Source organism: Teleopsis dalmanni, chromosome 2 (assembly GCF_002237135.1).
Source record: "Teleopsis dalmanni isolate 2A chromosome 2, ASM223713v2, whole genome shotgun sequence".
NCBI classification, from domain to species: Eukaryota; Metazoa; Arthropoda; class Insecta; order Diptera; family Diopsidae; genus Teleopsis; species Teleopsis dalmanni.
The window spans coordinates 169,272,683-169,297,216 of record NC_051847.1 but is presented as its reverse complement, the minus strand read 5'-3'; the positions used below and the strand labels follow the sequence as shown (position 1 = coordinate 169,297,216).

The window sequence follows — 24,534 nt, the reverse complement described above, 5'->3', positions numbered from 1 at the left end:
TAAAGAAGCGAATATTTACAATCACTTTAATTTGTTAAATTTTTTATCGAAAAATTAGAAATAATTTTATTACTTATAAATTACTACTTATCTGCGACTACAGTTCCACACGTACATATAATACTTTGGTTTATAATAGTTTCCTAAATATATGCTAGTATCTTCATAATTAAAAGTAACTCATTTTATTAATCATAAAATTACAAAATTTACATTCTATTCGAAATTGATTTTTATTTGAAATGGATTACTAGCCATAGGATAAAAATAATTTTTACTTAAAAAAATTTTCTTTAAACTATAAATCAAAATTAGAGAAAAATATAAATTCTTATGATAGTTTTATTGCTTCTTCTCTAAATCTTTTAGTAACATTATACTAATTGTAATTATTTACTAAACTTACCTTAGGAAATGAATATTTTTATCACATATATTACTCTTAACACTACATATTTCAACATATTACATACTAAACATTAAACCTAATTTCTTTATACTAATAAAATCATAAAACCTTCTTACCAAATTACCAAATCTTAATTAAATAATATAATGACGACATCGTAGTTAACTTAAGCACTTCTAAACGTACACCAAATTACCAAGGAGTAAAAAAACGATGGTTATCTGTTCGGCATAACGTGCATTCTTAATATCCTTTAAATTATACGTCTCGTCCTTTTTTAAATATAAATTCAATGCAATTAAAAACTTATAACTTTTTTATTGCAATCAATTTCTATAATCTATGTATAATCTTAAGTGGGGAAAGCGCATTATTTTGAATAGGTTTATTCCGTCTTATTTACATTTATTTGAACTGCTACACATAATAAGCATTGTAAGGATTGCGCTTTTGTAGGCAAGGTAAAACACATTCCAGTGTATTGCGAAAAGCTTCTCGGAAATCCCGATTAAAATACGCATAAATCAATGGATTCAGAGTTGAATTGAAGTAACCGATCCAGAATAGTACCACCACAACAACATCTGGACAAGGGCAGGCAGCACCACATAGTGAAGTTATAACATACCTGCGGGTTAAGATAAACAATTCAATACAATATACTTGATTTAATAATAATAATAATTGAATAAAAAATATTTATAATAATAATATCAATTTTAAAAATCAATTATGATGAAGGAAAACAAATTTTAAAAATAAAAATTACAAAAAAAAAAAAAATGAAATTAAATAATAAAAAGAATATATTTTAATTATATTCAATACTTTAAATGACGAAGGAAAAACATTATTTAAAAAAGGGTTTTTTGAATAGACGTGAATTAAAACAAAATTTTATTTATGAATTTCTGAACAGAGGTGGATTACAACAAATTTTATTATATATGAAACAAAAATAAGAATTTAAATAAGTAATAAAAATCATTTGTTTTAATTAAATTCAAAATATTAAATAGCGAAGAAAAACTATTTTGGAATAGAGGTGAATAATAAAAAATTTTTATTATTAATGAAATAAAAAAGTAAATTGAATTAAGTAATAAAAAAAATTTATTTTAATTATATTTAATATTTAAGCTTAAATTAATAAAAAATCATATTTTATTTTGTTTAAAGTCGTAAGTATTGCAAAACAAAAATTAAGGTATTTATTTAATATATATATCAGTTTTTTTCAGTCTTAGCGTACATATATAGGGTATTTTAAGACATAAGCTAATGTTAAATTATATATCACAGAACTATCATTAAACTTCACTAAACCTATAGCTTATTTTTTTTTGTGTACAATATATATATATATATATACGTATATAAGAATTATTCATATTCCAATATTTTTTATATTGTATTATTTTGTTTAATTTTTCCTTTAGAACGTTTTAACTTTCTTTTTTAATTTCTTTATATATATACTTACCACAAAAAGAATGGCAACCAGCAAAGTAGAAAAACACCCATTATAATCCCTAAAGTGCGTGCAGCCTTATGTTCAGCCTTCCATCCTTTTGTGGGCCTAACAGAACCACCTGAAAAATGTTTATAATAAGCAATCAATGCGATTAATTATCTTTATTAAAAAATAAAACAGACTGGCAATGCTGTAAATTAAACGCATTTCAGAACATTTTTATAACTCGTATATTTATATGAATATCACTCATTATATATATAGATATGTATAAATATATATTTTAGGCGAAAATGGCATTCATTGTAAATATTTTTTGATATTATAATAAAGTTAATAAATAATTAAAAAGGAAAAAATTAATAGCAAAATATATAAGAAAATTTATTGATGTTATTTTATACTTGAAAAGATTGAAATATGAAAAAAGTTGTCTGATGAGAATAAAAGTTTAAATGTGAATAAGAGTAATATAAATGTAAGGTATTTCATTAATGATATAAATACTTGTGTGTTATTGCAACTATCAAAAAAATTTGAGATTTTTATGCAATATAATAATACATTATTTACATTATTATGTATGCATCACAATATATTTTAATATTTATTATCTATATTTTTAACAGTGTTATTCTCTAACAAAAAGGATTATATTTGAAGCAAGACGGATTAAGAACGTTTGAAATAATTATAAAAATTTTGGAGTAGTATATTTAGTCTATGCAAAGACAAGATCAATAGTAATTAAGTATAAAGAAATGTTCTTATTTTCAGTATACATTAATATATATATTAATTATATTTCCATATATTTAAAACGTATAGAAGTTTGGATATATCTATTTTAGTTTTAAGTAAATAGTACATTGAAATGAACAAGTCCCGAAAAAAATAAATTTCTTTAGAATCGATTTCATGAAAAAGTTAATATAGAATTAATTAATAAATAAAAATTATACCAGAGCTTTATATATTATTTGTTTAATATAAATAAATCTTTTGCAACACTGTAACATTTATTTTATGAACTATAGTCAGTGGCGTAACTACAGGGAAGCAACTGGAAGCAACGCTTTCGGGCCCCCGAATTTAGGGGGCCCCACTATAAATTTTTGTATTCATTGTATTTCTTTTTAATAAATTCTCAAAAGTGGGACGAAACGTTTTTTGTTGGAATAATTTCATATTGCATTTTATAAAAGATACGTAAATTTTAAATTTAAAGTACATAATATGTATGTACTTCAAATAAAATATTAAACCTATTTATGAAATAAAAAAGTTTTTCTAAGAAAAATATGTGTCTTGATCGAGAGTTTATATGGAAGCTATATCTAAATTTAAACCCATTTGAAAATAATTTTGTACGTTGTCTTTTGCAAATATCAGTACTGTATACACCATATTCCATTTGAATACCTTTATTAAAAACGGAGAAACCTTATATCCGATTGTTTAGTTTATATCACAGCTACAAGAAATAGACGTCCAATTTCAATCAAATCAAATGGTGAACAGGGTGCGCTCCCGAAAAGTATGTGTATAAAGTTTTATTCGAAGAGTTCAAAAGCTGAGAGAGTAGTTTGAACTGTAAAAGTATACTGATATATACTTAATGGTATTTCCGAAGTTTCCTTTAATGCGTTACGAAAATATTGACAAACCTTATATACCCTTTTTACATTTTTTCGTGTAAAGAGTATAAAAAGAGGGGCCCCTTAGTATGTTGGTAGGGGCCCCTTAGTTAGAATTTGCTTACAGGCCTAAAAAATGTAGTTACGCCACTGACTATAGTCATCATCAGAATCATCCATAGCTATACTACAGTCCATGTAGAATCTAAGCTTGTTTTACGAAATTCTCCCATTATTCTCTATTTTTGGCTTTTAGCCTCCAGTTGATGACATTCATTTCTCTCTGATTTTGTCGAACACTGTCATGAACTATAGTGAAAATAATTAATCACATAAGAATGATAATAATTAATTTTCAAAGGACTTCGATATTAAATGTATTAAACCAACTATAATTTCATTTCAAGGGACTTCTATATATTTTACTATGGTGCATATATGATTTGAATATGAATTCTTGGCTTAAGACATAGCGGAAGTCATATAGGAGAGAAGATCAATATATTATATAAATTTTTCATGTGATTTTCCTTTAATCATGCACTATTTTTTCGTATATAGCTTCTGAAGAGAATAAATATATTTGTTGAATAATAAATATGTTAGACAGTTTTGCTTTAGAGACGATTAGTGGAAGACAATTTTTCAAAAAAATTAAATTTATTAAATTAATTAAACCTATTTTAATATGAACACATGTTGGACAGAGTATTCAATGACGATTAAAGGACTATACAGCATACGAATTTTTTGGTTAAAAAAATTTAATTTGAGATATTGGTGATATTTTAAATAAACGCTGTTTTCAGAGAGACTATTTTTTTTGATAAAATGTACCTTGGTAAATACTGGAAATATTACAAATATTATCTTAGAAACGACTTTTTTTTGTTTTTTAGACGCAGAAATCATCTAATATACCTAATATAGAGTGCATCATCATCCTGCTTATAATAAATGTTAATAGATTATTCCCTACTTTGCTTAGGTCGTTTAAGGAACTTATTCAAAGAAGGAGAATCTATATAATGCATATGGAAGTATGCATGCATAGAGATATTTTAAAAGAGATCGCAAAAAACGTTAATGGATAAACTTTATCTTCGATGATTTTATGTATAAGAACATAAGTTTATAGAAAAAGGAAGTGTTTATATGAAATAAAGAGCTTATATAAAAAGGAATAGTTTTATATGAGTTTAATAATATAAAACTTTGTAATTTATAATTTAATTTTAAATGAATGATTTTAAGTCAGTGGTTCTCAATCGGTCGACTACAGTTGATTAAAAAATGGACCGTGAATCAAATTGAACAGGTATGGATGCATACCTTGTAGTTTGTCCACTGAGACTTCACTTATTAGAAAATAAGCACAAGAAGTAGGTATATACCTATTTTATAATTTTATAGCCTATATAATCTATCTATGCACTTATACAATTCATTGAACATTAAACCAGAGATGCATATTAAAATCATCATACAATTTATTATTCTTAAACTTTGCAGTCTCTACTGAATACAAAAATATCATTGTTATAAGTTCCGAAATATAAAAATAAATAAAAATTCATTTATTTTATTTCAAAAGTATTGGTGTGATTTCTGTATTTAAAATAGCATTCTGTATGAAATTAATTACTATTAATAATTAATAAGAGGAAATAGTTGCTTTCATACAATGGAAGTAAATGGCGTTTGTTGGTGACAATTTCCTGCCTAATAAACAATCTGATAACAGAAATATATAAATTATCTGACAGTCACTTAAATGACTGTCCTCCTGCATTAATTGCTGAAATGTCACTACAGCTTTGATTTACCTCTTTTAATTGCACAACAATTATGTGCATTAATTCTTCGGCCTATTATTTAATTTAAAGTTAATTAAACTAATCTAGTATAGAATTTCATATCATAAATAAAAGCAAGCAATTTATTGCAATTCCAAATGGAATTTAATTTCCTCCTTCCATTGGGTTTGCATTCAAATGAATGCTCGCCTGCGAAATTACCTGCAAAGTGCCGTATTGATGTGTATGTTTGTGGTAAAAAGCATAATCGGTTAATAGCCATATTCGGTTACGTTACTAACTATTAAGATATATTAATTACGATATTAATTTCAGAACTTAATTAAACCGTACAATTGTGCCATGCTGCGAACTCCCACTACATAATCAAGTTCATGTAAATTCAGGCATAATAACTCAAACGAGCTTAGGTATAAATTAAGCGAATTGCTATCGGTGCTGTGAGTGTTTCAGACTAATGAATAACGTTTAAATAAAGTAGTTGATTAATGAACCTTAATAAAGACAGACGACTTAAGAATAACAACAACAAGTACATTTAGCAAATATGTCAAAAATGCGATTTGCAAAATTATATGAAAAAGTGAATGAAGCAATCTAAAATGTGCAAATGTATAAGCAATAAGCGAATTTAAGCAATTTCAGCAAAAACGTTTGAATTTGTATTATTAATGAAAAATGGGCATGGATTAAGAAGTGAAATATATATTTATAAAAACTTATGATTACGGGTATTCTTCATTTATTCCTTTCATATCGTCAAGGAACTTAAGCCTCAAGTTGTGTCAAAAAATATTGTAGCTGTCAAGTATTTAAACCTATATTCACACTATAAGTTATGAGGGTATCGTCATAAAATAGTTTATCTTCCTAAGCGGAATTTTAAGTGATTGAAGAAAGATATTAAATATTTATCAATAGTGGATAAATATTTAATATTTAGAGATGAAAAAAAAGTTATTTACATTAAAAGTTAATAGTGTATTCCCCAATTTGATAAGGTTCTTTAAGCAGTGTACTTAAAGAGGAACAGTCTATTCAAATCTAATACTAATTTGATAAAGTTCTTTAAGCAGTATACTTAAAGAGGAACAGTCTATACAATACTAATGGGAGTATGTATGTATTTAAAGTCAATTATAAAACAACGAATTCCAAACTATTAAAAATATTTTTAAAAATTTTGCATCCAATATACAATTACTTATTTTATTTTAACATTGGTATTATTACACTACCCTCGTCCCTACTTTTATGCCATTCGTACCCTTCCTTTTAATTTGATCTTAAGCTGAGACCGACATTTCAACATTTTAGTTCTTATGGCTGAGTTCGTCTATGCACACAGAACTGGCAAAATATTTGTGTTTATACACAGGAAAAATATTTATAATTTAATATAATTTAATGGTTTTGAAGATTTGAAATTAATTTAAATTAGTAAGCATTTTTGGGATTTATATTATATTATATTATTATTATAATTTATAGTTTTTACGAAAAAAAATCTATAAGGAATTTATTATATATTTTTTTGAATTTCTTATAGAATTATTTTTAATCTTCTATTTAAAAATTTTTGAATATAATTTTCGTAAGAAATATTAATCTCTTAAAGTTGATAATCTTTTTTTAATCGATCTAAATATATTTATACTATTACTATTTATTGTTCTTATGAAAAAAATATATAACAAATTAATTTTGTTTTTTAAAAGTTATAGAATTATTTTTAATATTGTACTTAAAATTTATTGAATGCAGTTCCCGTAAATAATGTTATTCTATTAAAGTTGGTCATCTATTCCTAATTGATGTGAAGATATTCATATTATTATAATTTGTCGTTTAAAAAAAAACATAATAAATTTATTATATTTTTACATAATATAACATAATAAATTTATTATATTTTTTTTAAATTAAGAATTAAATTTTTTTTTAAGAATTATTTTTAATCTTTTGAATATTATATTAGTAAGAAATATTACTCTCTTAAATTTGATAAGCTCTTTTTAATCGATCTAAAGATATTTATCCTATTATATTTATTGGTTTTATAACAAAAAATTATTAAATAAATTTATAATAGTTTTTAAAACTTATTAAATTATTTTTAATGTTATGTGAAAAATTTTGAATTGATATAGAGATATTTATATTATAATTATTATTATTTGTTTTCATGACAAAAAAAATAATTCATATTTTTTTTGGATTTTTTAATTTATATAATTAGTTAATTAAAATCATTTATTAAATTTTTTTAATTTAATTAATTATTATTTATTATATTAATTTTTTTTTGTTTTACTTTTATTTAAACAAAACGTTTATTTCATGTTTATAAATTTTTTATTTATAACTTTAAATCTTTTATCTCCAAATATTTCAATGTAATCCTTTTAAGCAATCACAATAAAAGCATTAAAATAAATTTTATTTATATTTAATAAACAATTTCAATTTCTAAAAAAAGTTTTGTATGATTGCATTTCTCATTAAGAGAGCCAATATGTGGTGAGGCCTTTCATGACTAAAACCGCTATATAATATATCAGTGTTAATGATTGGTAATACTTTTGAAGATAAATGAAATGCAAACCTTGTAATTCTGTTAACCACAAAAAAGCATAATGAATATGTACACTGCAAAAAATTTCATTTATCATAAAAGTAACGTCAAAGCCGGCGATGAGTGTGTGTGAGAGTTTGATTTGAGTGGATAGTACAACAATTAACGAAAGACAAAACGCAAACTTATTTACATAGAAGCACAAAGAATAGCAAACATAGCGCACATAAAAACGTTTTACAAAAACGAGCATTCAACTAGAAAGAGAAATTGTTATTGTAATTGTGGTTATAGTTGTAGTTGTTGTAGTAGTAGTATAAGTAGTGGTAGTAGTAGTAGTAGTAATAGTAGTAATGGTAGTGGTAATAGTAACAGCATTGACAGTACATAGTTGTTAAATTTAGTAGTAGTAGATAGAGAATAGTGCTTGCCGCTGTTCATCGTTAGTTTTTAATACATTTTGTTTTTGTTTTTGTTTTTTTTTGCAATTTTTTTTGCTACATATTTTAAACATTTTTTTTTATTTAATTTTCTACTTTAGTCGTGCAGTCGTGCACTGAACAAACCGAACAAACAAAATGGAATTGTAGCCATTTTGTTTGCCATACAATATTAAATCATTTCGTTTATTTATAGTTCAGCTAAGTTTCTCATATTATATCATGTAAAATGCATAACAAAAAATATAACTTGTTCATCTAAGTAAACTTTAGGTAAGCTCTTTGCAAACTCACCGGTAGCGCCACATTTACATCTGGTAAGGCATTGTTTCCGTTTAGCACGTTGCCAGATTTTTTTTTGCCAAAAACGTTTGTGCTTTGCTGTTGTTTGATTTTGATTAGTGACTGGATTATCGTTTTGTGCGGATATATTCGATTTTAAATCGGCACCACATAAACGACATTTGCCAATATTTGTGCGAGATTTTGTGCTGTTGTTGTATGGATTTTTAAACGTAATACTTTTCAATTGGCTATCGCCATTGTTCTGCTCTATCATATCAATTTCATCTTCATCAACAAAAATACAGATGCCACCACGTCTTGTTAGGGATGATTTATTAGATATATCTGGTTCTATTGTGGTTGTAGGTTTCATACATACATACACATTTAAGTTGAAATAGTTGTTTGGTACGTACGTATAGTTTACGAGGTTGTAACAACAAATACAGAAAGAGAAAATAGGGCATTTTGAAACATTAATACAATATTTACATATAGGATTAGGATATATGTATACATATAAATATATATGTTATATTTAAGGAGTATTATAGAGAGGAAGAAAGAGAGATAGATAGAAAAAGAGCACATGTTTTTTGTAATAAAAAATTTTTTAAATTATTTATTTTTTTTTTTTTATCAAAATGAATAAAAAAATTTTTGCAGGCAAATCATGCACGAGAATATCTTACAACTTTTTGGTTATAATTTTTATAAGTTATTTTTTTAGATTAATTTAGTTAAATTAATTCGATTAAAAGGAATAATTTAATAAATAATTTTTATTTAAAGTTTTTATTTTTGCTTAATAAATTTCTTTATTTTTTGTTTTATTTTAAACTTATTCATTAAAATGAATGAAATTTCTGAGATATATCAATATTATCTTAGGAAAATCAAACACATATTCAACTTAGATCAATTGATATAATTACAGTACAAAACAGCGATGGCGAACCCACGGAGTATAGAATAGTATAGTACAAATAGTCAGATGGCATTTGTGATCATGAAAGTGAGGAACTTTTTTGTGGTTTGAAACAATTTTAAAAGATACCAAGGTCTGGGCACACCAAAAGATCAACAACAGAAAAGTTCCAATATTTGGCATGCACTAATAGAAAGATTTGCTAGCGCTTGCATAGCTGACATCAAAAACTTAGGGTAGAATATACTAGGTGGCAGAATATAGGGAACACAAGCACTAACCGAAAAGTACCAATACTTGGCATGCACTTATAAAAAGGTTCGCCACTGCTTGCATAGCTGACTTCAGAAACTCTGGGTTGAATACACTAGGTGGCAGGGTATAAGCAAGGTACATTCAAACAATATTAAAGATTCTTGTGTTTTTTTTAAGAAATACTATACACAAAGCTTAAAAAAATAAAACTAAAACTTCTCATATAATTTTTCATATAAAAATTTATTAGAAATTCTTTATGTATAAGATATAGTGATCACAGAATAGCTCAACTGAGACTAACCTTGTGTTTTAACTCTGTATATATAGAAATTTTACAAATTGAAATACAGTTTGGGATTTGGTGCTCTAGAGTTCATATGAAGGTATAAGAACGACACATACATGGTGAATAGAGCAGTCTTTGTCAAGTACAAGATGACCTAAAAAAATGGTTTATTTATCATGAACAGGGCATGATAGAGCTTTCTATGTAAATTTCATAAAGGCGACAAATATCAGTATCAGAAATGTTAAATTTATGTAAGTGAAAACACAGATTGCAATGATCTGTAAAGTTACTAAATGAAGTACTTAGTAATTCTCATGCTGCTTTTATATAATTATTCGAGATCTGGACAGTGTGAGAAGATAGTTTCACCAGGTAATAGCCTTCATTATTCCGTTGAAATGAAATTGATTTATATTGACGAGTTTATTGATAAAATCAGTTTAGAATCTTTCATTTTTGGAAATTTTGGAACATTATTTTAGGCTAGGCAATGCATTCGTCTTGTTTTTTTAAAGTATAAGAGTTATAAGAGTAACGATCATTGAATAAGATCCTTGGTGACTTATGTAATTTAATACAAATTTATTTAAAATCGTGTTGCTTTCCTTCTTGTTTTCTATCAAATTCACAGCAATTGTTAACAACATATAGTGTTTGGTATCTAGTAAATAACTATTCTTCATCTTTAGTTAGATGAACGTTGTTTATATTACCAAAAATAAAGAAGATATAAGGATCGTGAAAATGTTTGAAATATAGTAAAGTTAGTATCGGACATTATATATATTCCGGATGGGTATAATAAAACAGACCATTGAAATGATGACTATATCTTTATTGCTAATAAATGCAAGTAACTTATGAGAGAAATTGGGTAGAAACCTTTTGTTCAATTAGGCAGATCAAGCCTGTCGATAAATTGACTTACAGTTAATAAAAAACATTAATAACTTCATAGATCATATTGAAGTTATAATAATTGTGAATAAGAATTAATTTTTGTGCTTAGTTGTAGCACTTTAGATTAATTTCTTATTAACTTATTGCTTTGATTTACAGAGTCATAAAAGCCATCCGTTCGGAAAGCCGCCATTGAGTAAAGACAACGCAATTCATTTTAGTGCTTTATTGCAGCACTTCAAAATATTTATTAATCTGTTGCTTTGATTTACAGAGCCATAAGGGTCACCCGTTTAATATGCATCCAGTATTTAAAAGTGGTTGTTCCGTATTATTTCGTGGGTGATTATTTTAGTCTACATACTTCCCTGTTCGCCTTCACTGTTTCGATATCGTCATCTTCTTGATGATTTTCGCAGTGATTTACTCGTTCCTTTTTTGTAATAATTTTATTGTATATATTAGATTTTTCTCCTTTTATTAACAAGTCAATATATATAGTTGTTTAAAGGAATTATAGCCATTTTCTTTGCGATAGTAATTTATTCTAAAAGCAACAAACGTGTTTATACAAGGAGATAAACACATAACTTTTTGAAAGGTTTCTATTATGGATATTAAGTAGACTATTAGGAATGATAAAGGTGGACTTGTAGTTTAAGAACTGATTTGTAATTTAATCTCCATAATCATTCATATTAGATATAAGTTCTGTGATTTCTGTGATTTTAATTTTATTTTGCTGTAAATCAGTCGAAACTTTATGCTAAAAACTATGGAGTGTCTTTATTTTGTTTTTTCATCAGCCGAAATTATTTGGATTTAATAACAACTTTAGAAAATAAAGATTACAAATGCATTCTATAATATGTTGTGTGATTGTTACAGATCGAGGAGGATAAACTTTATAATTTCAAATTATTTGGTGTCAGCATAGATTTTAAAAATTGTGCTAGTTCGAGTTGAAGAGGCTAAAACGTTTATAATATATATTTTCCAAATGTATGTCCTTTAAAGTATATAATGTTTTATAATCGCAGCTTTTTTATCTACAGTGCAGGTCCATCAAAACCTATAACCTAGGAGTAGTGTTTTTAAACTAAAAAGGAAGTCTTTTGAAACAGTGGATATTTAGCAAAACTGAAAGTGGAGATTCGATCCATATTACTGTATCCTTTTTATTTATTTTTCTTTTAAAAAATTATTTGAAGTACAACAACAACACACCTGTAAAGAGCCGAATTTAGATAATAAGAGTTCAGTTATATATTTGTACCTTGGAGGTCACCACAACAAAAAAACCAGACTTACTAAAACAGTAATTCAATTTAGATTACGAGAATCTATAGTTATATATTAGTAACTTTGGAAGTTAAAATTTTAAAAAAAACCAGACTAACTGAAATAACCCTTCAAGATTCAGTTTATAAATTACTTATATCACTGTGTGTTTATATAATATATTCGAAGAAAAAAACAAATAGCAGTAAGTTTTGTTTAATATGATACCAAATACTAAAGAAAAAATAAGCGATAGACTTACTTGCTGAACTGGTCGAAACACGTCCTAAAGGAATGTAGCTGCGACAATCGCTGTTGTCTTGTGAGAAATTTATGACATTTACGTCGTATGTAACCACTGAGGCTTGGCGTTTACGTACGGTTTGTATGCCTTCATAGCCTGTCAGTAAACTACTACGATGCTTTCCAGCTGAGGTAGTTGTGAGTGAGTTTTCCGGTTCGCTGTTCTGACGTCGGAATATTGGCGATGTTAAGTCTTTGTCCTCTCCTACCAAAGAGCCATCCACCCCATTATTGCCGCTGTGTATGGAAGTTGGCGAAAGCGTTGAGTCGAGTATGATTTCCGGTTTGGGTGGCATGTTTTGAATGGTGCTGGCTGTAGGTACTATAAGTGTCGGCTGCATAACTTGTTGTTGTGGAATTGGTAGTGAAGTGACCATATCTAATGAAACAGTGGAAGTATCACTTATGAATTGATTACTGCTAGGCGAAAGAATGGTGAACTGCTGTGCTGCTGCAGTGGGTGGTGGCGAGAGAAAGTACACATTGACTGGATTATTTTGTGTGTTTTGGTAGTTTAATGGTTTGAGTGCTGGTAAATGTTGAGCAGAATTGAAATTTGGTGTTGCTGGTGGGGACATGAAGAAGTGCGTATTGCTCTTTGCCACGAGCACCTGATCACTGAGTGTGCTTAAACGTTGTTTGATATGTTGTGTTGATTTGTGTTTAGATTCGCTGGAGGTTGTAGATGAATGCAATTTTCTACGTGGTGCTAGATCAGTAGGTTGTCTTTCAGCCACAGGAAAACTAAGTGAGCGAAAGAGTTCTACTAAATCAGTGCTGGATGTGATTATTAAATTGTTTTTGTCTGGTAGTTCAACAATTCGTTGTTCCTGTTGAATTTGATTGTGCTGCTCTAATATGACGGGTTCATTGAGCGAAGGCGGTGAAAGTGATGGAGGCGGTGTCGCCGGTATATGTGGAGATTCTGTAAAACATTCAGCCAATAGCGCAAAATCATCACTCCCAACTTCCTGTATGCTATTACTGCCCAAATCTATAAGTTGTATGGATGTGATATTGTGATGTTTGGGTGATGTTAGTGCTTCAAACTCGTTTGTTTGTATTAGCACAATATCTTGTGTGTTGGTATTGGTTTGTTCGTTAAGTACATTAATGTCTAATAGTATGTCAGGTGTGTTGAAACGACCTGGATTATCTTGACTTTCTGTATGCATGCTTGGCAGTATAACGTTAAAGTTATCTGTATCTGTATCACTATGTTGCCTAGAACGTGCATCTGCTTTGCGTTCTCTATTTCCAATAGCACCATTATAGCTATGTGATAGCTTTCGATTGCGCGAGCGTCTAAATAAATTTGTACGACTGCTGCGTATTTCTTCTGAAGTTGCTTGATGACGTTTCTTCTCAATGGAGAAACATTCAGTGCTGGAACGTTTAGTTTTCGTTAATAATGACATAATATTGAAACCTTTCTGTTCTTTGACGCTGCCTTCCTTCAGTGATTCCAATAACTTCCTTTTCGATTTTGTCTCATTCAAAGCTTTGAGAAACTCGGAGTCGCTCAGCGCAAACGGTTTCTTCTGTGAGTCACCACTTCGGTTACGATTTTCGCCGTTTTTCATTTTGATGAAATCAGTTTCACTCAAAGCGGGAAACTTGCTGTCACATTGCATTATTTCTGCAGTAGTTTTAGCATCGCCTGCCGTTGTTTGCTTCTTGTAGTACAAATAGTTATCTTCAATTAAACGCTTAAGTTCTTTATTATCCTCTGCGATTGGCAGAAATGTCATTGGGGCCTGTTGGTGCTGTTGTTTTATCTTTAAATTCAGTATGCTGTCATAGTAATCATTCGACTCACTATCATCGCTATTCAAGCCGAAAATTTGATATTGCTCAGATTCACAACCTTTTTGCTGTTTGCTTCTTTTGTGCTGTTGTTTTGTTTGTGCTGTGGGTGAATTGCTGTTGGAATGTATGGGTGATGAAGATGTGTTTAGTGGTTTGGAGGGAAATGGCTGAGATATATCATAGAGTGCATCTGCTTTTAATTGAGGACTGAAAGTTGATTCTTGTCCGCCTTGCAGTTGCTGTTGGGCTGCATAGTGTAGTGCAATCATGGATGGAGCACTGTCTGTGTGTGTTACTTTCTCATAGCGCTCTTGCTCTAGATCGCGTAAATCAATGCTACTTCGACTCAGACGTCGTGGAGGTGGTGAAGGAACACGTAACTCATCACATTCATCTCTTTCGTCATCATCAGTTTGCGGCAGTATATCCTGAATTCATTATTTAAATAAAGAGAAAGAAAAGAAAACATGCTCACAGTTAGTACAGTTTTATGTACTACAACAAAAATTAAAATATAATTCCGAATAAAGTAGAACTCTCTAATAAAGAAGAAGATATATGTACTCATAGTTAATTTAGTTTCTTTTTTATGAACTTCAAAAAAAGTTGAAATAAAATTGGGATTAAAGTAGCATTCTCTACGAAATGAAGTTAAACATCTTAAAGTAGTCATGCTTTCCAGTTGAAGTTAAGCATACCTCTAAATTGCTGATAGCACTGTGTGTTTCCTCCTTGGTCAGATTCAAATCACAGTCACTGGGATGTAAGTAATTCAGATTTGTAGCATGTTGCGTGTGTCCCATGTGCACGCTATTCAACAAAATATTTGAACTTGTGCGGCTTAAGGCCTTACGTTGACGTACCGCTTCTCTGTAAGAACAATAGCACAGCATTATGAATGGACTGAGTGAAAGAATGAAAACCAATATTTGCCATGTAATTAAACTTACTTATAAATGCGCCAATACATCACCAACATAACAATGCCTGGTATCCAAAAGCTAACCGAACTCGAGATTAACGCGTAGGCCTTGTTGACTACAAAAGAGCATTGATCCGGATTCAGCGACACCTGCTTTAAGTGTTCGGCTGTGGTATACCAACCAAGAAAAATGGGAGTAAACGAAATCAGCGCCGGTAATATCCAAACATTTGCCAACATAAAACAAACTGTTTTATGTGTCATGTTCAAGGGATACTCGAGTGGGCGTACAATGGCGTAGTATCTGGTAAATGCGTGCAGTTGATGACATGGGAGGTGTGTTAAATCGAACAGAATAGCAGCAAAAAAAGAAAAAGGAAACCATAATGTTAATGATATATTTCAGTACTCGTTTTTTTCACTTATATTTATTGCAAATGTGAGGGCATCAGCTGTTACATTTTGCTTAGAATATAAAAACTAATTAAAAACACAAATTCTGGCCATCGGAAACTCCCAAGTGTAAACCTCTTTTCATTCCTTCCAGCTTTGTTTGGTTTTGCTTTGCATTTAATGCTTTTATAAGAGGAAACCGAACAATTAACAGGCTTTGTTTGCCTTTTGCGGTTGCATTTAGGATAACATTAATCATTTTATTTGCCACATTGCTTTCATTTGAAACACTTTGGAAAGAATTGTTTTACTTTTTCACATAATAAATTTTCTGTTAATTACTAATTTTGCAGCAATTATTTTTTATTCTCATGAACTGACAAAGTTTCAGCGTTCATCATTGGATGCCATTTTCAGCGAGTCCTGAAATGGTATATGAGGTATACGTATGGGATGGCTTGTAATACAAGCAGCAATCAGATACACTCGTAGAACAGATGTAAATTAAATTTATTCCATTTAAGTACTTTAATATATGCGATTATTTATTACAAATGTGAAAAGTTTCGAAAGAATCGTAAAACAGTAGACAATGTCTGGATTGTTTAATTATTGCTCTCAGACAATAGAAGTATAGTACACATGTAATTGAATACCCAGCAAAGATAATGAAGTACAATATATTCTCTCTCTCTTTTAGTTGCCTACTCAAACACAAAGGAGAAAATTTATTTATTATTTAAATTTTCCCCACTCAGAAAAATATGCTCTGCTAGTTAAATTGACCCCATCATTTTGTTAGTAAAATTTTAGCTCATGTGGTAAAGTAGATGTGAAAACTGACATGTGTGATTTGTTTGAACCAACATGATTCATTGAGTAAGAATAATTTAACCAGAGATTTAGTTAAAATCCACACTATTTTTCTCAGTGTTCGTAAACACTGCCTAGTCAGCTAAAAATTCTACTAATTAAAAATAAATAAAAATTTTGTTGTTATAATTTACTTCTGTTCGAAACCTCCCTATTGAATTTCTTTATCAATAAGAACTAAGTCAAACACGTATAAGAGAAATGGCATCGGTTTGATTTCCTTTTAAAGAATACATCTGATTATTGAAAAAAAAAATTCAGAAATTTTTTTAAAAACTTTAATCACATGAATTCATGGGGTGTACATTCAACTGATTTGGATATTGTTAATATTAGTTGTTTTTGGAAACATCTACTGGTTACTATTAACCCCTTCTCTATTTTACACAGAAATAATTTTTAATTGAAAACCACACCATTGCGGGACCAATAACTTATGCAGTAATCGCTTAGACTATGACCTAGATTAGATAGCGAGAAACGACTGAGCTTTTGGGTTTCAACAAACCTAAGGTTGAACACAATTTTAGTTTTTTGATTAGAGTATTAGTAAGCATCATTATGGACAATAGTTGTATTCGACAATTAAACTTAATTTATTAGAAAATTGAACACTTTTTGAATAATTGAATAATAACAGAGCAAAAACCAAATTACGAACGCGATTCCCTATGATAAATCCTGTGAAAGACAGGCTGTTCTAGGAATACATTTGAAATATCAAATCTAGGTTTACGTTTCCATAACGCAATCACTTATTAAAAATTTTCTCTATCGATATCGATATCTAATATCGTACAGGATTGAATAATTCATTGATGTGTATGAGATTGTAAACAAGTTGGTTAATCGGTTGTTTCGTAAACATATCAGTCTTATTGTCGGAAAGCATGGAAAATAATCTTTTCCTCCTAGATTTTTAAAGAGGACAAAAAAATGGTTTAGATATATTTTGTAAATTTTTAGCATTTTAGTGACTTACTTTTTGAAGAATTTGAGTCAGCTACGAGACCTCTTTTTATAAATAGCTAAATTTACATTAAAAGTTTCAGAATGTTTTAAGATGAATACAGTATTAGGTATAATAGCCATAATTGAAACCTTAGGATGAATATTATAACTTAATCCAATAAATACATAAGATAGTGGTCACAATATGAAATATGGTATGCAAGAGATACGGATTAAAGGCTAAGAAAATTTCGAAGACTGCTGAGTATCTAGAAAATACCAATCTTTTTTCACAACTAAAAAGATGTCACTGACGATAACTCGATACAGTCGGTATAAGAATGTGGCTCAGATAAATATGATATCGCTTAGCATATAATATTTGATATTGTATAAACTAACGTAAAGTTTAAATTAGCAATACCAATTGCAGCTGACTATATATTACTTCTAATATCGTTTATCATATCGATTTAGTCGGCAGAGGAATGTGGCTCAGATAAGTAAATAATCGGTTGGCGTCAGATATATGTCGTTATTTCGACTAATGCATCGCTTTTTGTATTAACTACGCGATTTATGGATGATACTAATATTGGTTACAGCTCTTTCATAGTTTGTTTGATTTTTGTGAAGATCTTGCCTTTTATTAAAATGTTAAAATGTTTCGTAAGTGTTAATGGATCTTTAAATAATTAATTTTTTTAATTAAACGGTTAATAAATTTTTTATTCTTAAACTTAGAAAGTACAATAAATATATTCATAATTCTAATGCTATTTTTAGTTATACATCTTGAAAAATTTAAAGTCAATATCACTTAAAGCTTTTATCATTATATTTATTACAAAATTTATACTCATACGTACAATAAACTGCCAATTGTTATAGAATTACTTACCTATCCACTGATATGCAGCACAGATGCAATATGCTCGCTGTTGAGAAGTACACATCCAGACTGTTGTATACATTACACATGAATGGTCCAAACATCCATTTGCCACCTGAGAGCTCCACGGATGCATTGAATGTCATCGCGCAAAGTGCAACCAACATATCAGCCATTGCCAAGGAGACAACAAAATAATTTGTTATGACGCTGCAAGGAGAGGTAATATCATTACAAAGGATACACAAACAACAAACAAAACGGAAAATTACATAAAGCATAAATATTTGCACAACGACAACTTAAGGTGGAAAATGCAATAATAGCGGATAATAAGGAAAGAAACAAAATTTCCAACAATTGCGACAAAATTAAATTTTCTTTATGATTTTGCTAGGATACGGAAATGCCTGAAACGAGAGGAGTTGACTTTCTAGATGTGCTGTTATTTTGCATCTAAAACCTAGAGTGCCGCAGACAAAGTGCAATTAGTACTCCTTGGAAAGATGCATTTATTCAACGTAGCTTGTATAGAATAATTTGGTTCTGAAAGCGCATAAATTTTGTAACGACGAATCCGAAATTGAGTTACTCGCTGCATTGTCCTCCGCAGTTGCTTTTTATTTACTCTAATTTTTACATCCTTTTTCAAACTCCAAGTTTACGTGCTTACATAAATTATATTTTTCTGATTTGTAAATGTACTTGAATGTGCTTGCATTACGTGCTTGATTTTCTCTTCATTTTGAATTAAAGTAAAGGGGATCGTGCACGAGAAGACGAACCACAAGGTTATTGAAATTTTTTAGAGGTAAAAAGTACAGGTCCTATGAATTTATTAAAGATTTACTATACTTTAAAAGCATGAAAAGCATAAACTTTCTTTATTTCAAAGGAAAGTTTGTCAATTATTTACTAATACTCACAAATTTTGCAAATGGCATTAATCCGGCAATGGTAGAAACATTGACACAGTTTCTGTAGGTTGAAAACTTTCTTGATTCAGATAATATCCTAGCGGAAAGGTAAACTTCGAAATTTTAAGTGATATATAATTTGAGGTTCAAGCTTTTAAAAATAACTTAATTTATTTGTTCTAAGCCTATTGGATCCCACTGCACCATTTTCACGTTTTACTCAAGTGAAATTCGTTCATTCGAGTATATTTTTTTTCAAATATAAGTGATAAGCTTTTAATTTCACCACTGGGCCAAGCAGTAAAACAGATAAGCCAGGCAAGGCAGGCACATAATTTCAAAGCAAAATGGCTTTAATGTCGTTGACAATGTCCATCATCACCTTCAGTTTTGATTAAGTATTTGCTGCAATAACATTACAGTATCCACTTCAATCCACTTTGGCTCATTTGTCTCATAGGGAAAACTAAATGAAATAGTTTCTTCACTGCAGCACGTATGACAGTGTGTGCTGCAAATGGCACAGAAAAGGATCTGCAGTAAATAGAATTTATTTTGTGAGAATTAAATAAAGGAACACATTTTCGTATGAGTTTTGCACGTTAGATAAGTTGGATATGTTGGACACTAAGTGGATTTTCTACTGAAAAGGAACATGAAGCACATGACCGGCTTTATGTCAATATGAAAGGATATGTAATTGTTAATTTGAAATAAGAATTTATTTGCTTAAAAAGTTTTGTCAAACAGCAGGTACTGCACAGATGAACTGAGTTTAGATAAAATATTTATATTGTGTATATATATATATAGTGAAAAGTATGTTAAGGTAAGTATAGTAGTTTTTATTGACACATATATATATATATATATATATATATGTTAATATTTGATATATAACATAGAGAATAATCAAACACAAAATGTTTTTAAACTCAATACTCGTGTTAGCAAATAATCCTACATAACACGAAAAAATAAAATCCCTGTGAGTGGAAAGATTTGATATTCCAATTAAATCCTCTCAGTAATTTTTATTTGAAATAAGCTTATATAAATAGTTAGTTTTTAAATTTAAAATTAAAAGCTTAAAATAGTAATATTGATAAATTAATAAATATAAAGTAGGTGAAGTGGAAAACCTAATATTAAAAGCATCTATACAACTAATAAACTATTTATACTTATTGCAGATCTTATATTTATTTTTAATTAAGTAATAATAAGTAGGGAGTGTAATGAGTATAAATAGTTTATAAGTCGCATATATTTTTTTTACCATATATTAGGAATTCTCCAGATGAAGGGAAAAGTGAATTTGCCGAAGTACGTATAGAAATATACTAAAATTAACGTTCGAAATAAAAGTTAAAATTCTTTAAAAAAAAAACAAAACCGACATGCATAGAGATTTAAGAATCGAGTCAGTGAAAAATATATCAATGACAGACCCCTAAAATTATTCACAAAAATTGATACGTTGCCCAACCCCGCCCTAACAAACCGTAAGTCCACCTCAGGACGCACAGGCAGATATGCTGACCTACGGTCCGTCATCAGTTAGAAGATAAATAAACGATAATGATTCTAGTATAGTTAAAGTTTAGTGTGGGGTAGGGATAAGCCCCCAACAAAACCGACTTCAATTTAGTTTTGACGTAACAATTTAACATAAAAAGGAAAAAAAAAATAAAAACAAAAATATTCCAAAATGCTTAAAATATTATCAAATTGGTACCGATACCAATGCTTTTGGATAAATAAAAAAGGGTTTTCCAAAAATTGTGACCCTGCTACTTATCAAGCCTGGACATCTGCATATAAGGTGAGAGCTTTATTACGACTCTAATATATTAAGAGAATCAAAAATATGATTGTTCTGCATTAAAAAACTAAGTTATTATAAGAGTTCTAAAATTCTCATAAATCTATATTTGGTTAGGCAAAAAATATTCGGTGAATTTCTGTTTGTTTGACTATGTTTTTGTAATAGTTTCGAAAAGGTCAGTTAAAACTGGTAATATTTCCTTTTTTTAATGAATGGATTAGTTGATTATTATTAAATAAATTTTTGAGTTTAAGTGACAATAGTTAAATTACAAAAAAAAAATAGAGGTAGAGAGAAGCCGAGATAGAGAGTGAAAGACATACAGACACGGTTGCCACTTGAAAATTTTTTTCTGTACCAAAATTGGTTTAAAAAGGTACCATTTCTGTAAAAAAAAGGTCCAAAATTTTTCTATTGTCTTTTTATAAGAAAATACAATTTATATAAAATGTACAAAAAGTATAAAACAATACAATATCCACAATAAAGTTGGGTCGCTGAAAATGTACCATTTTTTGAACATGAGTACCAGAGTACCAAACGGAAAAAAAAGTACCAATTTTGGTACTAAAGTACCATAAGTGGCAACCGTGCATACAGAGACCGAGAGAGATAGAGATACAGAGACTGAGAGAGAGACCGAGACAGAGAGACACTCAGAGGCAGAAGGAGAGAAAAAGAGAGAAACGCAGAGAGAGAGAGAGAATGTTATCAATTTTTGAAAAAAGTTTTCAGTCACCTCAAAAACGAATGAAATTATGAATAAGTCTTAAGAAGACCAGCATGTCAGCAGGCACAAAGTCGCTAAAGAACTGAAAACCAAAGGCATTTCATCTTTTAATTATTAACAGAAGAAGTATGATACAATGCAGTGTACGGAAAAAAATCGTTTCATAAAATGAGAGAAAAGACTTAATTAATTACTGTTAAAACGAAATGAAATTTTTGTCGGATTTAAAGATTGTGGCAATAGTTAATTTCAAATTCTTTTAGTCAAAAAAAAACATGAGAGTTTAAAAATTCTGACATAGCTGGAAATGTTAGCAAAGAAAGACATATTTGATTAAGTTAAGGCTTTAAAGGCGAGTTTGTGACAGACTGCAAGTTGGTTACATATAAATTTGTCACGTTCCTCTAAGGCTATTGCCTTAGAATACTGAATCCTTTCAAGTGATTCAGTTCCCTAAAGAGTTTTTTCATAAGTATACTGTTAGTTCAATAATTCTAAGGCGACTAATATTCTCGAACATAGATCTGTTTGATTTTAGGATCCTGTTCTAAAGTAATAAAAAATTTATTGCCCTTTCGAATGATGAAAGTGAAATGAGAGTTATATGTGGCGTATTTTTATTGTAGTTTACTGATATTCTGGAACATAGCCATGTCCATTTCTGGTGTTTTGGTCTAAAGAAATAGAAAATTTTATGTCTTTTATACTTTGTTGTCTTAGACGACTGTTATTTTAAAACATAAACCTGTTTGATTCTGGTATCTTAAGCTTAGTACAATTCTGAAAGGACAATAGAAATATTTATATTCTTGAGAGCTGAGAGTTACACTTTGTTGTCTTAAACTACTGGATTTCTGGAACATAGACCTGTTTGTTGCTGGAATTTTGGTCTAAAATAATATAAAAAATTGACTATATGAAATGTTGATTAAAAATTTAGGTGTATGAATCTGAGTTATTTTCTTGAGTTTGTAGCCTTATTCATTTAAGTTGGTGTACCCTTATGCTTATCTGTGGATCTCTTATTATATGAGAGAGATGATATGATTTTTATGTTTATATGAGTTAAGCGTTTAATTCTTATCATAGTGCAAGTAGTTGACATATCTTTAAATTACAATTGAAATGAATGAAAAGGTTTATTTAAAAACAATTGGTAACCTTTGTATATTTACAGGGATTAATGTTAAAAATTTGAATTCTAGGAATTTATTAAAAAAATTATTTCTTTTTCACTAAAATAGTGATAAACATTTTTTAAATTATATTTCTTTAGAAATCACATGAAACTAGTTACTTAAATCTTTACTTCATTCTATGTATACTTATTTTTCTGCTTCGTTACAAGGATTACTTCGCTATTTTTTCTTATCTAAAAAAACATGAGATTTTTTTCAGATGATCGACTTCATCAGTCCTGAAATCTTAGCAAACTGGAATTTAATTAACTGACTGACCTTTCCACTAGCGAAAGTACGGAATATCTCCACCGAAAACGACATTTGTCGACGTTTTGATTGACTTACCGTAACTTTCGGTTACGTTGCACTGATATAATAACCAAAGCATTTCCAAGTACTGCTGCTAGGATGATGGACGAAAATATAAATCCTTTCAATATGAGAAGCAACAAGTTGAACCAATTATCCTCAAGGATATCTGTGCCATCGTTTGTGTTTGTGCCATTAAATGGATATAAGGTTGGATGAACATTCGAACTGTTAATTGCTGCTGCTATACTTGTTGTTGCTGTTCCTGGAGTTGCTGATGGAATTGTCGTTGTTAGTGCTGTTTGTGCTTGTATTAGAGTATCTTTAAATGTATTTATTGCTGACTTCGCTGCTGTTGTTGCTGCCACAGCCGTTGTTGGTATTGCACTCGAAATGGCAGTTGCTGTTGTTGTTGCTATTGTATTTGTCCAATTCGACAATTCGGGCAACAAAAAACTAGCGTTCCTTGCTGATATACCTGATATAGTTGCCGTTGTGGTTGTCAGTGCAGTTGATGTGAAATCAATATCAAATGTACTGGCATCCAAGTCAGAATCAAATGTTGTTAAAGCAGCATCAGTTTCGGCAGCTGCCGTTTCCACATTGGGGTAAGTGCTGCTAAGAGACAAATCCGAGTCAGCAACATGATACAGCGTTGACATTGTGTATTTGTCATACGTACGATTGGTAATGGGCGTAACTAACAAAAATTGTATCTAAATTGACTAAGGACTCTTTATGTTGGTTGAGAAATGCGCTTATTGCTATTATGTTATGTATTTGTTGGATAGCAAGTTTTACTTTAATTGAATTATTTTTCACTGAATTTGGTGTTGTTGTATTTGTTGTTATTTTTGATGTTGTTGTTGTTGTTGTAGCTGTTGCTGTAGCTGTTGCTGTTGTTGTTTCAATTTTTAGAGATATAAAGGGCCATAATAATTTCTGAAGTAGTGCGATTGTCGTTGTTTGTCTGCTAACTGCTGTTTGTTTCCCGATTTTGTATGCATAAGGCGCCAACAGCATTTTTACATTTACGGGCACATCACGTTTTCAATAATAACGAATGAATTATGATTGAAATTTGAAATGATTGCAAAAATAATTGCAATTTGTAATGCAAATAGTAGGTGAAG

At 29.3% G+C, this 24,534-nt stretch overlaps 1 protein-coding gene across 2 annotated transcripts; it reads right to left on the bottom strand.

Annotated features, from left to right (window-relative positions):
- Positions 1-479: 479 nt before the first annotated feature.
- LOC119682814 (octopamine receptor beta-3R) lies at positions 480-24,187 on the bottom strand. Of its 2 annotated transcripts, XM_038096327.1 has the most exons (8): positions 23,438-24,187; positions 18,446-18,646; positions 15,356-15,631; positions 15,104-15,275; positions 12,556-14,833; positions 8,647-8,988; positions 1,893-2,001; positions 480-1,037 (listed from the first exon to the last, which is right to left on the bottom strand). In XM_038096327.1, the coding sequence occupies exons 1-8, from the start codon at positions 24,061-24,063 to the stop codon at positions 827-829; spliced, it is 4,215 nt and encodes a 1,404-aa protein (XP_037952255.1). In that variant the 5' UTR covers positions 24,064-24,187; the 3' UTR covers positions 480-826. The 2 variants fall into 2 exon arrangements, with proteins under 2 accessions (XP_037952255.1, XP_037952256.1); XM_038096328.1 differs by lacking the exon at positions 8,647-8,988.
- Positions 24,188-24,534: the final 347 nt, after the last annotated feature.

Coding starts and splice junctions, on each gene's coding strand:
- LOC119682814 (XM_038096327.1), bottom strand. CDS start 24,063: ATGTCAACGCTGTATCATGTTGCTGACTCGGATTTGTCTCTTAGCAGC. Junction 15,276..15,355: donor ATGTATTGGCGCATTTATAA/GTAAGTTTAATT, acceptor TTGTTCTTACAG/AGAAGCGGTACGTCAACGTA. Junction 2,002..8,646: donor ATGTAAATGTGGCGCTACCG/GTGAGTTTGCAA, acceptor AACATTTTTCAG/GTGGTTCTGTTAGGCCCACA.